General features: G+C 39.1%; 1 protein-coding gene across 1 annotated transcript in view; it reads right to left on the bottom strand.

Annotated features, from left to right (window-relative positions):
- Positions 1 to 14,162: 14,162 nt before the first annotated feature.
- EYA4 (EYA transcriptional coactivator and phosphatase 4) overlaps positions 14,163 to 16,689 on the bottom strand; it is a 74,682-nt gene continuing 72,155 nt past the window's right edge. Inside the window, exon 19 of the mRNA XM_040627489.1 lies at positions 14,163 to 14,591. Within this exon, the coding sequence (XP_040483423.1) occupies positions 14,511 to 14,591 (81 nt within the window). The 3' untranslated portion in view covers positions 14,163 to 14,510. The remainder of the gene's footprint in view (positions 14,592 to 16,689) is intronic.

The following is a 16,689-nucleotide window of genomic DNA, read 5'->3' as shown; positions in this document are numbered from 1 at the left end:
GGGCAAGAATAGCCAGCTTTTCACCCTGGAAGCATGTAGAAGTGACAGATACTGGTTCTATGAAGGAGGATGTTCTAAGCTACTTGGTGTTGATAATGTGCTTTTGCTCAGGTGCACTGGTTAAAGAAAATCAGTCATTCCTCGGAAAAATAAAAGATAAGATTATTTAATAATTGTTGATCCTGACTATACAATAAAGTATCTGGAGAAGTAAAAAAAGAAATGGCTAGGTCCCGCATCAAATCATTTAAATTAGAATCAACGGGAGAGAGAATTTTGTATTTTTAAAAACCTATGTAGTTCCAATGTACAGCTAAGGTTTTGAAAAATGTCTTTCACCCTTTAAAATGTGTGTCCTAATGACAAAGGCTCCGCCACCAATTCCTGCCCTCCAAAATGACTACAGCTGCCTCTCTTGCTCGACTAAAGTTGCTTTGGACTCAGCTTCTGGTCCCTATCATGCCCCTCTATTTTCCACACAGCCACCAGAGTGGGATTACCTACAAATAAATCTGTTCATGTCATTCCCTAGCTGAAAACCCCTTAGCTCTTCAGCACATGTCTAGTATTGGTGACGTTCAACTCAACTTGGACTCCAAAATCCTTTCTATTCATCCTACTGCCTTCTTCCCTATGCTCAACCTCCACTGCTCCACACAAATTCCTTGTTCTCTTTAGGACATGGTTGCTAGAGGAAATACAGAACACCCAGCTAAATTGGAATTTTAGAGAAAACAACAAATAATGAAATATTTGGAATATATTTATACTAAAATATTGGGCTTTTTCCCTCTGAAATTCAAATTTAGCTGCAAGTCCTCCTATATTTGTATTTGCTAAATCTGGCAGCTCACTCCAGGAGGAATTCTGGGGAACCTCGTCACCCCCTTCTCTGCCCAGACTGTGCGTGCCGCTCAGGTCTCCTCTGGTTGGCACTCTTTTGCTTGACTGCCAAGAGCTGGTTGACGATCTGCCTATTCTTTTCCGGGCGGTCAGGTCCTCTTCCTCTGAATACACTGCTTTTTTCAAACTTCTGCCTAAGGTTAGAATTGTCTTATTGCCTGTCTCCTTGCCCTGCTCTCCATCTTGAGTCAACACTAGGACCAATTTGATGTCAAGAACTGAGTCTTCCTTGTTTTTGTAACCCTAGCTCCAAGCTGTGCTTGGAGCATGGGTGCTTAATGCTTAGAAAGTGACCAAACAGCACTCCTGGGAAATCCTGGCCAATATAGCGATTGGAAGCACTGCCTATTTTTGAGTACTACAAGCCTTACTCTTTCTGGTACATTATCAGCACCCTCAAATCACCTGTGGCAGTCCATGCCTGAGGATACTCTACCTTCTGGAAACTGCGGCATGCCATCTTTGAGCTTCTTTCTCTACCTTACAAAAAAAATTGTTTTTATTTGTTTTTTGTTAATTTCCTTTAGAGGAAACTTCCTTCTGTAGAAGGAAAACTCTTTAAATATCTATATCATTTAACTGTCTCAACAACTGTATGACATGTGTTGTTTAAGGATTAGAGATGGGAAGTTGAAGGCTAAGGGAGGTATGTAATTACCATAAAGTAGCAAGAAGCACTCTAGGATTTGTAACCAGGTATGTCTTACTCTAAACTGTGCTCTTTTGAATTGACTACACTGATTTATTTCACTTTTTAGCCTGTTCTTAAGTATCAATGACATCTTCATCCAAGAGTGAGGTAGCCAGGATTCAAGATGGCCCCCCACTCATCCCCACTCATCCCTACTTCCTGGTATTGACATCCTACATCCCACATTGTCTTGTCTCGTGGTTGATCTGTGTCACTAATAGCACATGGCAAAAGGTATGCCACTTCTGAGATCAGTATAAAATACTGCAGCTTCTACTTGGGGCACAGTCTTGCTAGCTCAATCAATCTCTTCCTCTTGGATCTCACACTGTGAGGCAAGCAAGTTGCCATATTGTGACTAGTCTTAAGGTGAGGTTCACGGGGCTGGCAACTGAACCTGAAGCCAACAACCAGGAAAGAACTGATCCTGGCCACTGATCATTTACGTGAGCTTGAAAGAAGATTCTCCAGCCAGTTGAGCTTTGAGATAACTAATCCTGGCTGACAACTTGACTGTAATTTTGTGAGAGACCTTGAGCCAGAACCACTCAGCTATGCTGCTTCTAGATTGCTGATACTCCAACACTATGTGAGGTAATAAATGCTTAATGTTTTAAAAGCTCCTAAGTTTTGGAGTAATTTGTTACACAGCAACAGCTAACTAATACAGAGTAGATGAGCTTTTCTTTATTGGCTTTTCTGATAGAGTTGAGTAAAGGAAGGTTTAGTGTCCAAAATCACACCATTTACTCTACTGCCTGCCTCAGCTCACATGATGGCAAAGACCTTCTCTTAGGCTAGAGTGCAAGTGTCCAAGCTTTGTGTCAACTTATCAAATATGAACAGAAAAAAAGACCAACAAGTCTCTTTTTCACAATTTAGCAACTGGGGAGCAAACAATCCCCCTTAAGCCCTTGACTCTTCCCGAGGCTCTGGTGGGTGGTTATTTATAGCTGATTCTGAGTTATTGCTGCATAACTTCCCCGATTGCAGTTTGCAGAGTATTTATTGAGCAGCCTTTTATGATGAATAGAGTGAGAAACACCAGGCAAAGAATATGGTAATAACAGCACATAAATTTTATTTTCATTTAGCATGAAAACACCTGATTTCCTTCAACATTGTAAACATGTCACTTTATTAGGCAGTGAAAGGCTGATGAATTTAGACATTTATTTAGACATTGTTTTGAATGGAAAATGTACTTTAATTCCACTTGCCTCCACTCTTACAGATCATTTTATATTTATTTGATTTAATTCACTTTGGTTTGTCTTAATTAAAAAACAAATCCCAAGGAGAGAAAGCAACTGGAACATTTTCTCAGGATGGGCTTGGTTATTTTAAAGACATTTCTCTTCTTCTCCTGTGAACAGAGAGGCAATCTCAGGATAGAACACTTTATGGTCAGAGCTGGCACATAGCTCATGTTTTGTAGTTAATAAACACGATCAAAGCTAAGTGTTCAGAAGGAAACTCTGCTAGACTATTTTTTTTTAAACAAAATGCAAAAGGTGTACTCAATTATATACTGTCTTTAGTTAAAGAAGGAGATTTCAGGCTAGGAAGGCATCTTATCCCTGGACTTCATGTTAAGGCAGTAAGTACCTACAAGCTTAAATTACAGCCCAGTAAAACAACAGCCTCATTACTGTCAAGCCCATGATTTGTTGTTTCATCAGCATGATGTGTTTTCTGGCACCAAGGTTCTGTCACTTGTTATAATAGAAACTCCTACCTTTAGGGTTTATCATTCAACTGTTAAAAAAAAAAAGGTTCTGGTTGGTCAAAAAACAAAGTAAGGGTACTTTGGAATTATATGAGAAATAGGAAAAAAGAAGAAACTATACGCTCCTAACCACCATGCTAAATTTGGTCATATAGAATGTTGGAGCCTTTATGTGACTCAGCAGTGCCCTTTTCACGGAACCCACTGTATGCCTATAGGTGGGATTGTAATGAGTCAGGGCAATTGGCTGAATTTTTTTCCAAAGAAAGAAAAATCAAAGAGTCACAGGATCTAGCATCCAATGGGCTAAGTTAGTTCTAAACTTCACTTTATAGACAATTAGGTGATGTGGTCACAGTGGTGGGGAGAGGGGGGCGAAGCAGATGGAGCACTGAGATTCTAGGCCTAGATATTTAGGTTCTCAGGGTGTATGGCCAATTTGTAGGGTAACATTAAGTAAGGTATCAGGGTTTATCCAGAGCACTGTAATTTAGAGGAGATAATATTTGAAAGGAACAATTTTAATCTATTGTGGGATATTTTGGGCCCCTTTCTTTAAAATAAACAGTTCCTTGCTTCCATCCCTTGATGAACCCAGATCTATTGGGCACTGTGTAACTGGAAAGAGTAGAAGACCTAGAGAATCAGGAGTCCCAAAACCATTACATATACTTTGAGTGACCCACTCTAACCTCCTTTATTCTCCAAAACATCAAGGGAGGGCATGCTTTGGGGCTGTTTGCTCCAGAAATCACCATTTCCAGTTGGTTATTAGTGTACACTCTCTTGACTCCAAGTGAAAACACCAAAGTCAAATAAGTTTAAAGAAGAAAGAAAAGAAACACAAAGAAAGGAAGAGCTTTGGCTTATAAAACTAAGCCAGTTATGATTGTTGAATAGAAGTTCTGGCTCCTTATATTCTGAAACTAAATGCTCCAGCAGATCATCAGAGCTCCATCTCTCAGCTCTGTTCGCCACTGTGTTGGTGTCATATTCTGGTTCTCTCTTAATATAGAGGGAAGGATGGTCCTGGTGTTCTAGGCTGATGAGCCCATCCTACAGCTTATGACCCCAGAAAAACATACATCTCTCACAACATCTTTGGAGAAAAATCTTGGGGTGAGTTTTCATAGGCACAGCTTGGGTCCTATACCCATCCTTGGGCAGATAAATTATAGCAAATAGGATGGAATATGATTTGCTAAGGCTGAGCCATATGCCCACAGGTATGGTGGTTCCCTAAAAAGGAGATACTAAGGACACACAAAAAGCTCATGTTCACTATAGAAAAGGCAACCCATAGAAGGGCAGAGAATATTTGGAAATCATATATCTGATAAGTAATGTTCAGAATAAAGAGTTTCTACAATTCAACACCAAAAACTGGAAGCAACCGAATTAAAAATGAGCAAAGGGCTGAATAGACATTTCTCCAAAAAAGGTATACAAATGGCCAATAAGCACATGAGAAGATGTTTAAGGAAATCATTAAGGAAACGCAAACCAAAACCATGATGAGGGATCACTTCACAAACATTAGAATGACAACAGTCCAAACACATCTTTGTAACAATGATGGGAATGGGGGTGTGGAGAAACTACAAGGCTCGTGCATTATTAGTGGGAAAGTAAAACGGTGCCGCTGCCATGGAAAAGTGTGTCAGTTCCTCAGAAAGTTAAAAGTAAAATTACTATATGATCTAGCAATTTCACTTCTGGGCATATATCCCAAACGACTGAAAGTGGGGACTCAAGGAGGTGTATGCACACCCATGTTCATAGCACTGTCAGTTGCAGGAGCTAAAAGGTGGACACAACCCAAGCGTTTTATCAATGGACGAATGGATACACAAAATGTGGTGTCTCCATACAAGGGAATAGTGTTCAGCCTTAAAAAGCAAGGAAATTCTGACGCACACTATAACACGGAGGAGGACCTGATGCTACATGATATAAGCCTGTCATAAAAGGATGAATACTGTATGGTTAGTCTATATGCTTATAGGAGGTACCTACAGCAGTCCAAGTCACAGGCAGAAAGTGGACCGGTGGTTTCCAGGGGCTGGAGGCAGAGGGGAGAGGGGGTTATTGTTTGTGGGTACAGTTGCAGTTTTCCAAGACATGCAGGTCTATGGCTGGATGGTAGACAGTAGCATGGCAATGTGGATGTACTTGGTACCGCTGACTGTACTCTTAAAAATGGTTAACATAATAAATCTTACATGTATTTTACTGCTATTTTAAAAAAGTCATGCCCACTATAGAATTTTTTTTTTTAAATATTTTATTTATTTATTTGACAGAGATAGAGACAGCCAGCGAGAGAGGGAACACAAGCAGGGGGAGTGGGAGAGGAAGAAGCAGGCTTCCAGCGGAGGAGCCTGATGTGGGGCTCGATCCCATAACGCCAGGATCACGCCCTGAGCCGAAGGCAGACGCTTAACCGCTGTGCCACCCAGGTGCCCCCCACTATAGAATTTTTAAAAAGAAGCAAAGTTGGCCCAATTGTTCTAAAAACTTTTTCTCCACCTATCCCGCAGGGACTTTCTTCTGGACACCTGTTATGCAGATACTCCCAAAATCATGTGGAATCTTCAGCGCTCCCCCTGATTTGTTCTCCCAATACTAGGTAACTCTAGAAGCTCCCTAATTCCCCACTCTGTTCAGAACCGTCCTCAGGCCCACACTTTAGTTCATGGGGCGTAGACGTCACTTGTGTCAAAAGCTGTTGATGTATACGCTATCTCCAGGAAAGGTGTTTTGAAGAAGGAGCATCTGGAGAATGTGTTTTTGCTTAAACGTAAACCAATTCAGCAGCTTTCATTGGGTACTTATCTCCCGGGTTTCCATACAGAACTGGATATAATTGTGATCCCTAAGCCAAATCAGCTGAGGGCCCTTTTACCACTTCTCTGCGGAAGTAATATTTTTACTACACAAGGGTCATTTGTCACATAGGTAATGCGGGATGGTATGTTCATGGCATTTACGCCCATANNNAGAAAAGAGTTATGGTAATTCCATTGCTTGCAATCTCACATGCTCTGGATTGCACTTTTCCTCACATCAGAATTCTACAAGTTCTGAACAATTCGATTGCAGTAAGTGGATGGCCAGATACAATGAAACAAGCATAACTTTGTAGTCTAGACAGTTCACTTGATGGACCTATGTTCTATTTGTGCCACCCACAAGTCATAACTTTAGGGGGTCACTTAAACTATATACTAGGACTAATGATACCAGCTCTCAGGCATGTGATAATTAAATGAGGTAAGATACAGTAAGTTCCTGGCTCATTAAGTCTCTTCAAATGTTATTTTCCTTCTTCTTCCTCCTTCTGCATGCTCACTTCAGGGGGGTCTCCAAACCAACTGATTAAATCAAAGCCTGGCCACCTCCTGCAGGATCCCATTCCTCACCTTGCTTCAATGGTACCAGCTGTCTCTACTTGGATCTGTCACTGCCGAAGTCAGATGAGTAAAACCACAACCATAATACAGGCTTTACAGAGAGAGAAGGAGGGGCATGAATGCATATCCCTGTTCTGGACAGACAGAAGCATAATGTTCTCTTTTCTTAAGAACCAATTCAATTCTTGAGCCAAGCATGGTGACGACATATAGTGCCAGAAGTGGTAATAATCAGTGGTAGTAGATTTTATTTAGGAAAGCAGCCGGTCCTCAACATTTGGAAAATACACTGGTCATTTGTAAGACTTTAAATGCAAGTTTAAAAAATGATGTGTTATACCACCTTTTTTCCAGAGCCCTCTCTAATGTCTCCTCCACCTCACCCCCTGCTGTTTCCATAACTGATGTAGATGTAATTCCACGAGCTAAATAGGATGGTTTTATAGATGTGTGTTCGGCATTAATTTTAATTTCTATTCACATACACGTTATTACTGCCCACTTCCATGAAAATAGTTTATCCCACCATAACATACAATTTAATGAAAGCTGTATTTTTTTGGAGTACGTGAATCTGTCGAAGAAGAAGTGACTAAATCATTTGTCATTCTGTTGGAGAGCTCCTTCTCTATTAGGTCTTCATTGTTTGGCAAATAAATTAGAAATATCATGTTTGTTTCCAAGCAAACATAAGCAAGCGATGACTTGTACAAGAGACCAATGAACAGTTCATAGAGGCATTTGAATTCAGGGTTGTAAATCCAGATACAGTATTATTTTATCTTTACAGAAAATCGGGGTAAGGCAAGAGATAGGAAAGCAGGGTGTTAAGTCAACTGGTAACCCCAAATAATTTTCCACGGTGTACACTGTACATACACATCCTACATTCCTGCCATCATTTCTAGCTTTCACTAAATGTTATCTCAAGGTAGCACAAATGGCAAATCCTGTTTCAATGACTGATATGATCTGATGAAATTATTTAGGATTTTACTGACTGCTTTCAGAGTAATTCCGCTATGATGCAACAAGGTGTTTAATAACCAACCAGGAAGTCGCTACAAGTTCACCATCCCACTGGACTCTACTTTGAGGTCCACTACCAAGTAACACTTCCAATCACCGGACTCAGTATCTTCCTCCAATAACTAGCAGCACCAACAGCAATGGAAACAGGTACCAGAATCCTTTTCTCTTTTCTGTTTCTGATCTCTGTGAATGGCCCTACAGCCACATCGTGGACACTGCATCTACCAAATTTCCCAAATCAGAAACCCAGAGGTAAGGCTGGATTTGCCTGAGGGCATAAGGAGAAGCAGGAACCATTGCTAAATGCTAATTATTCTTAGCATCTTACTCTCTTTAAATCTGTGTCCTTGTCTCCACATTCATGGCCATCACCTAACTCAGGAGTCTATTAATAACTCTCTGGGACCCTGTGCCAGCCTCACAGATCCCCCATTCTCCACTGTAGGGCCAGAGTAACTTATCCAGTGCAAATCCGGACAACTGCATCCTCTGTTTACAGGCCTTTTGTTTGACACCACTAATCACCTGATAAAATCAAAACGTGTATTGAAAATGAAACCAAATGGTATACTGAAATCCTCATGATCTGACCCTTGCTTATTTTCCAGTCTCATTTCTTACCATTCCCTCTCTTCGCCCTGTGTTCCAGAAACAGTAATTATTTGCAGTAGTTCCCTGACCACACCATTCTACTTTTCTCTCTTACCAAAACACTCTCTTATATATTTTCCACTTTGTCTAAAATGCTTCCAATCCCTGACCTTCTCCGTTTTGTCCTTAAGAGTTCTAGCTTGGCAATCATTTTCTCCATTCTCCCTTCCCCTTTGAGGACTGGTGAAGTACCTCTGCAAACTAGTCACCATGCCCCATGTGACACCCATGCCCCTTTCACACACTATCTTCAGAGTCACCCCTACCTAACTATCCAAGAGCTTGAAGGTCAAGAGTGTGATGAGTTCAGAGTCAGCGGTGCCCATGGTTCTGCGGAGACTGATTTAATTGATGGGTCGTCCACCTCCTCCAACAAATACTCTCACTCGATTCTGTGTATTTTCACTGAAGGCTCTACAGAGAACTAGACTGACATCATCACTGTAGCCACCAGGCACAGAAATCTATTTTATGACTACAGAGACAACATGGTACTCTTCAGGCACAGAAACAGTGTTCCCGCGAGCCCCAATCAAAAAGTATTTTCTTGGGGTGGGGCACCTGGGTGGTTCCGTTGGTGAAGCATCCAACTCTTGGTTTCAGCTCAGGTTATGATCTCAGGGTCATGAGATCGAGCCCTGTGCTGGGCTCCAAGCTGGGCGTGGAACCTGCTTGAGATTCTCTCTCTTCCTCTCCCTCTGCCCCTCCCCCTGGCTCTTTCTCTTTCTCTCAAATAAAAGTATTTTATGGGGAAGGAAGATAATATTCTGGCTTGTACAGAGTTATCTGCTTTGTCAGATATTAGCACATTATGTTTGGACATTTTTCAAACTGTGTGCCAGCACAATTCTGGAAGGTTCTCTGGATGAGGGAGAGGCATTTAAAGTCAGAACTTGAAAAGTTTTCCCCTTGGTACTGTGAGAACACGTTTAGTTTACTAGAGTAGATCCCCAGAATTGACTTTGGCCTGGTCAGATTTGAGAGGTTTTTGAATAGTAACCCGTGAATGAATATATGGTTCTTTTGTACTACTATATTCAATAACTAATTTAAAAAAAAAGTATTATCATGAACAGATGTGAAATAATGCTTAGCTTTTGCTAGCTAAGGGAAATCACACATTCCTCTTTCTTTTTTTTGTTCTGGGATCTCAGAATTACAAACCACAGACTTTGCAAACAGATCTAATTTTTATGTGCTATTTTGTGGCTTTAAGTAATTTAAATCAACTAAAGCTACTGATGATGCATGTTATTATTATTTAATAAAAGAGTAATGGGGCCAGAGGAAGCAATTACTGATTCATTGCAAGCTTACTGTTTCTTTTCAGATTATTCTCAATTCACATGTAACTCTTTTTCCAAATATGTCTTTGCTTATAACCATCTCTGCTCTTTATTTTCATGAATTATTAGGCCAGCAGACACTCCAGCTAAGCTGTAAAAATTCACATTAGTTCCATCCAAACTTACCTGCACATTTTCTCTTTAAAAAAAAAATCTACCTCAACCTTTTAAAATCTTTTTAATTCCAGACCATGATCGTACAAGTTTTCCTATGGTGTATACATTCCTTCGGCAAATATTTTTGGGGGGGTATCTACTACATGCCAGATACTTTCCTAGGTACTGGTTATATAGAAGTGGACAAAACAAAACAACACAAAAATCCTGCCCTCAGAGTACACATTCTAGTGGGGGAGTCATCCAATACAAGAGATAAATAAAATTACGTGCCATGTTGGATAATTATAAGTCTAGGGATTACGTATTATTTAACAGTAAAGCAGGGAAATGATAGAAGTGCTAGGGGAACAGGTGGGACCTATTCCTTTTGGAGATAAACCTTTTAAAAAGTGATGAATGAGGTTGCCTGAAATTTCCCTTTGGTTTGCATCTGAACAACAGATTTATAAATAAATACCATACACAAGGTGATAAAACTGTTAAGAGCTATTTAAGACAATGGAATATTACTCAGCCATCAAAAAGAATGAAATCCTGCCATCTGAACAACGTGGATGGAACTAGAGGGTACTATGCTGAGTGAAATGAGTTAGTCAGAGAAAGATAAATATCAAATGATTTCACTAATATGTGGAATTTAAGAAAACAAAACAGAGGAATATAGGGGAAGGGAAGGAAAAATAAGATGAAAACCGAGAGGGAGACAAACCGTTAAGAGACGCTGAACTCTAGGAAACAAACCGAGGGTTGCTGGGAGGGGAGAAGGGTGGGGGATGGGGTAACTGGGTGATGGGCATGAAGAAGGGTGCTTGATGTAATGAGCACTGAGTATTATATGCAATTGATGAATCACTAAATTCTACCCCTGAAATTAATAATACACCATGTGTTAACTAACTTGAATTCAGATAATTAAAAAAAAAAAGCTATTTAAGAACAACACTCCTTTGATCACTCTTGGAAGCTACTTATAAGCTGGGTCCCATATTTATCTAAAAAAACCTTGCTTTAAATATTCTAAAAGGTATTACGTTGTCATTAACGAACTGCAGCTCCTTTCTGCATTACACTTGCCTGTGACTGCTCCTACGTAAAAACTAATGCAAGTCACACCCTCCCGGCACACCAGCCCGCTTTTAGTCTTGATGAGTGACATTCTGCCATGTTACATCTCAGCTTGCCTTAACTGCAAAGGCCATCATCTAGGCACAAGCACGGGAAGCTAAGAATACAGCAGGAAGCCTAAATATAAAATTTCACATTATTTAAAATCGAGCTAAGTCCACACAACAAAAACTCTACAACATGGGAGGGTGAAGAAAATGAAAACATTTCCAAAGGTATTTATTGAGAAATAGTAAAGATGTACATATTTTTACAAGCTTTTAATATTAATTTACATTTCTTTAAATTATGTCGGCCCCGATAATCTATACTGTACTAATACATCACAGAAACCCGTGACTTTGTGAGATTTCCATAATGCTACCATAGCTGGGAGTCAAAATGCAACTTTGGCTCATGATGCTTAAATTTGTTTTTGAAAGAAATACTAAAGGCCATATTCACTGAGAATGTAGGCTCGTCATAAACACATGTGCTTAAAAAGAAAAAAAACTTCAAACTGGAGCATGCTGTTGACACTATTTTGAATCTTCACTCACCAGAAACTAAGGAAAAAACCATTTTGAGAGTTATCTGCTTTTTTGTGCACAGACTGGATGATTCTATTTTTTTTTTTTTCTTTTGCCTTTGAATTTGACTTACAAACTTTTGTAGGGGTATCATGACTTAGTCTTGTATGCTATAATATTGTAGCCAGGCCACCTCTTTTGATTTTTCTCAGGTGTGACACGGGTGGTTACCAAGTTTGCACATGTAGTAGCTGAAAACTCATTTTGGTGACAGAACATTTTCAAATTGGTTTAGAATAAGGCACAATATTCTATGTCAACAGAAAGTGCGAACTGCCAAAGGAGTTGTTTTTTTGTTGGTTTGTTGGCTTATTTTTTCTTTTGTTTTGTTTGTTTGTTTGTTTTAGATCAGAAAGGAAGAGGATCTCTGTTCCGGGCACAGGAAGGACAGGGTTCTAGTGTGAGCACGCTCAGAGTTGCATGTCAAACTGAGAGGTCAGCCATATTGGCCTGTCCCATTGTTGTACCAGACAAGTTATTCGTTAACCCAGCATTTAGGTTTTATGCTGGCAGCCTCTTCTGAACACACAACCAGGGGAGAAAATGTGAGAAGTAGCACTGGGTGATATCATCGGTGACCCTTCCTTTGTCTGTGAAGGGTGTTCCTTTCTGGCCCTGCAGGGTTAGTAGCATTAAAAGCCTTGCTTGTTTGATGCGAAAAAGAATTAAAAGTCTAGATGTAATGCCACAATTCTATCATCTGAAGAAACTGTCTAGAAAGATAAATTTTTTATTCACAGTAATAAATATTTAAGGTCCTAGTGCACAAAATATAATTATCGATAATCCAGTGCAGCTTTCTGATTTTTTTTAAACTGCTATTTTCAAGCTAAAGGCCAACAGAATTGTAAGAAGATGATGATGACCACTATCATTATTATTAAAAGTATCACAACCTTAATTTGTCTGCATCAGTGCTTGGCACAGAAAGAGCCAAAAGTTAACAAAATTTAAAGAGTGAGTTTAAGGTTCATGTGAAATCATAGTCTTAAAATCTGCAAAACTGGATCTCAAGCTCTTTCTGCCCAATGTAAATATGGCCTTATCATTCAGTAAAGAAATACAGATTTGCAACCTGGAAAATAAAACCACATTTCCATAGTGAATGTTGTAATCAGTGTACAAAGCACTGACCTTACAGGAGCACCGAAGCCTCCGGTGATGAGCTACCATGGACTGGCCTCTGGTCAGGGGCGCTGCCTACTAGCTGGATTCCAACTTCCACATTATGACATTTTGAACACAGAACTGCAGGTGCAGACACCATTAAAACACTCCTAGATCTTGAAGTCTTAAATTTCCACAAGGGAAATCATGTCACACAAGATGACAGGAGAACCTGTATCGTGTTCCTAACATGGGCTACACACCAAGAAAAAAAAACCACACATGCACACACAACGATGACAGGTTCTCCTTGCAATGAATGCAGGCCATTGTGCAGGAAGAGTGCAGGCAGAAACGAAGGTGCGTGGGTCTCTAAGGGAGAGAAACTGGATTGACGCATTCAGACGGAGAACCAGATACTATTTCACTGCTGTAATTTTAGTATTGCTGCCAAGATCTGGCTCGCTTGCCAATTTATTTTATGATGATATTCTAGGTAAAATTTTCATTGATTCACTCCTTTCTTTAGAAGCCATCTGGGCATTCGCCTTCCACCACTGATGACATTTCATTTTCGCAACGGCATTGGGAATGAATGCAGTTAGCTTTATTGCAAGCCATGTTCACTCAATGTGAATTTCAAGCCAGGTTCATGGCATATCCTAAGAAAGTTTGGGTGCTATTCGCTTATGATTTTAATGAGACTATTTTCCTCTACACAGCTTACACATATCAAAAAGTCAAACTCAAAATAGTATAAGTAGTTATGAATATGGCTCTTAGTTTTCTCCAGAAGAACTGTAGAAAGGGGTACTCGAGACTTCAACATACATTTCACTTTCTAAGTAAAGGTCCCACAGTCTTTCCCAAACCTCCTGCTTATGGTTGGATGCACAAATAGTTGCCTCACATAATTATTGGAATTATTAAGAACCCAAATAAAACACAAGCTTTCCTTTATTATCATTGTTTTCTTATTGCAACAAATACTCAGTTTCTTGATGATGCAGTATTAAGCTTTGACGGCTTGAATTTTAAATTTGGTCATCTTAAGAATGATCACAAAGGTTTTTTTTTTTTGTTTGTTTTTGTTTTTCATTATCTACAGAGATTTTAACCAAAGTTACATTGTAACACACAAACGCTGTCTTGTCTTTAAGGCACAACACATCAGTATGAACATTCTGTTTGCCAAACTTAAAAAAGAGACGTTATTAGACTCCCATTGCCCACCCACTTCCCTCCCCAACAAATGAAAGAAAAAATTGCATCCACTTTCAAAGTCAGCTGCTAATAAAGTCACAGTAAATTATTTTCATCAATAATTTACACAAATTACAGGTCTAGATAGGATTGTCCTTATACAGTCTGAGTGCATTCCAATTCAGATTTTCTGGGCTAGGTAGGCTAAAGTCAGATTCAAACCTCAGGGCTGAGAAGATCTCCCATTTTGAGGAATGTTGTTGAACACCACCTTGTCAGACGGAGCCTGTGTTGGTGCTTTGCCAGGGTAAGAGTTCTTTGCTAAAGTTGTTAGTTCCAGTTAGGACTCACTCGGTGTGTACCAGCAACCTCCACAGATTTTTTTTTTTTAACCATTAAAGTGTTGTAAATATAAGACCATAGAGCTTCCTTTCTGTAGTGCTAAAGTTTAATTCCATTCAGCAATCTGAATTCTTCATTCTGGAATTTTCATTCCAAATATGATTTCATCCTTTAAGACAATTTATATGTGTAAAGCCAGAGGCATTGAATCACACATAAAAATTCAGTGTACTTGAAATATAAAAAAAAAAAAAATGGATCTCCAGCTAGAGAACACAGTTACAAATACTCTAATTCCAGTGCCTGATGCAGAGCCAAGAGGTCTGAGTGACTTGATATCCTCCAAAAGGGCATGTTGTGCTGTGTGTTGACAGAGGGAGGGACAGAGGAGAGAAGGGGAAGGAATGGAGAGAAATCATAACTATTGTCTCAATGAAGCAGCCGTACACACAAAGACGTGTGGGTCATCCACGTTCAAGGGAGGCATGATCGTATCTGAAGGCTTGGTAGCATCAATATCGTATTGTCAAAATAATAGAGAAATAGATCTGAACTGGATTTTAATGTTTATAAAAGCAAATACTGAGATTTCTTAAGTAGTTTAATATTTATTCTGGAAAAGCATGACCAACATCAGCATCTGGGGAAGCAAGTTGAGCATGAAAATCCTCCGTGGCTGATGGGAAGCAATATTTAACCACAACACTCCTTAGGGTTCACCTCTCAGTTAGAAACAAAATTTAAAAAATGATAAATTTCCTAAGTCCAAGGTTTTTGTCTATATGAGAAGAAGAGGGTGAATTCCTTTTATGTAAAAAATAATTTGAAGCTGGACTGTATAAGGTAGAAAACAATGTGGGGATGATCAACCTTCTTCCTTGTCTGGGGTGAGTATAAGTTAAGTCAGTAGCACTGACTTATTTCACTGGTATAGGACTGAAGAAAGCACTCCAGCATCCATTCTCAATAGGGGTGGTAAGTACTAAGGGGGACAAAAATAGCCTCTTATGGGGAAAAATATTTTTAGACATTACAATGGTTTGAGCCTCTCCAAAGACATACCAGGATATGGTATATGTGTGATAAGTTTCACGAAAAAGTGTAATGAGGAAAAAATTGTCTAAGAATACTCCATTATGGACAATAATGAAAAAAAGAAATAATGCACAGTGGCAATTAAAATCAAAGCATTACTTGTAATTTTCAGCTGATGGCATATTCTAGAATATATATGTGTAGAATACATATCCATTTATATATTTATATATATATAAAATGGAAATACATATCTATGTATATAACATGGAAAATAAATTTTATTATAAAAGTCAAACATTAAAATATAATCACTATTGTTATGATTCTTTGCTGTCCAATATGGCAGCCATGTGTCTATTGAGCACCTGACATGTGACAAGGCCTGTTCAAAATGCCTACTGAATTTCAAAGACTTAGAATGTAAACATCACATTAGTAATTATTATATTTATTAGGTGTTGATACAATAATATTTTAGGTATATTAGGTTAAAGTATATTACTAAAATTCATTCTACCTCTTTTTTAAAAAAAATGCAACTTCCAGAAAACTTAAAATTACAATAATGGCTCACATTATATATTTCTATAGGGGGGTGTGGTTATACATTAATTCTTAAACTTTGAAATTTCTTCTTAAATTTGCAAACGAAACATGTTTCTAGATCCAATTAAAGCACAGAAATTCACCTAGAAGTAACCTTTTTTTTGTCATTCAGCTCAGATCTATTTATAATAACAAAATAGTACTTTATATTTCTGCGCATGCGATTACAGCCACATCCAAAGAAAAGCATGCATCCTGGATACTAGAGGAACCAGCCACCTGTGTTTCAAAATAGAACTGTAAGCCTTCACCATCACCAAAACTGTACCTACATAAACAACCATTTGGAAATAGCATTCTAACAAGGTTCTCGTCCACTTGGAGTCATGCCTTTTTCTCCTGAAGCTTCAGGGGTAAAGCAGAGGGTCTAACAACTGGGGTGCCAAGTCCTGTTTTCACACCATAGATAAATGGTGTGGACTTTATAAATTTTCATTTTCAAAGGCATATAATGTTTCTGGTTTGGAAAAGCGAATTTATATGGCTCTGACCTAGATATGTGTGAATTTCACATAGTCTAAAAGACACGCAAAATGTCTGCTGCACTGGCTGCATTGACTACGTGCTGTTTGTCACGATGGTGCCAATATGAAAGATTGAAACAGCAGGGACTCTGGACATGGACAAACTCCAAAAGACACTTTAACTGTGTGCAACTGGAAGGATTTTTAAGTAGCAGTCAGCAATGAAAGTTGTGTTTCTTGAGGCTGCATCTCTGACCTTACACAGAATGTCCTAGGGGCCAGTGTGCTGTCTTGGGTCACTGATGCTGCTAATAATTAAGACCAAGAGGTCTGTAGGAGTCAGAACCTAC

The sequence above is a fragment of the Ursus maritimus genome, unplaced genomic scaffold (assembly GCF_017311325.1).
Source record: "Ursus maritimus isolate PB19 unplaced genomic scaffold, ASM1731132v1 scaffold_13, whole genome shotgun sequence".
NCBI lineage: Eukaryota > Metazoa > Chordata > Mammalia > Carnivora > Ursidae > Ursus > Ursus maritimus.
Note: the sequence above shows the minus strand (reverse complement) of the source record. Positions and strands in the feature narration are given on the sequence as shown.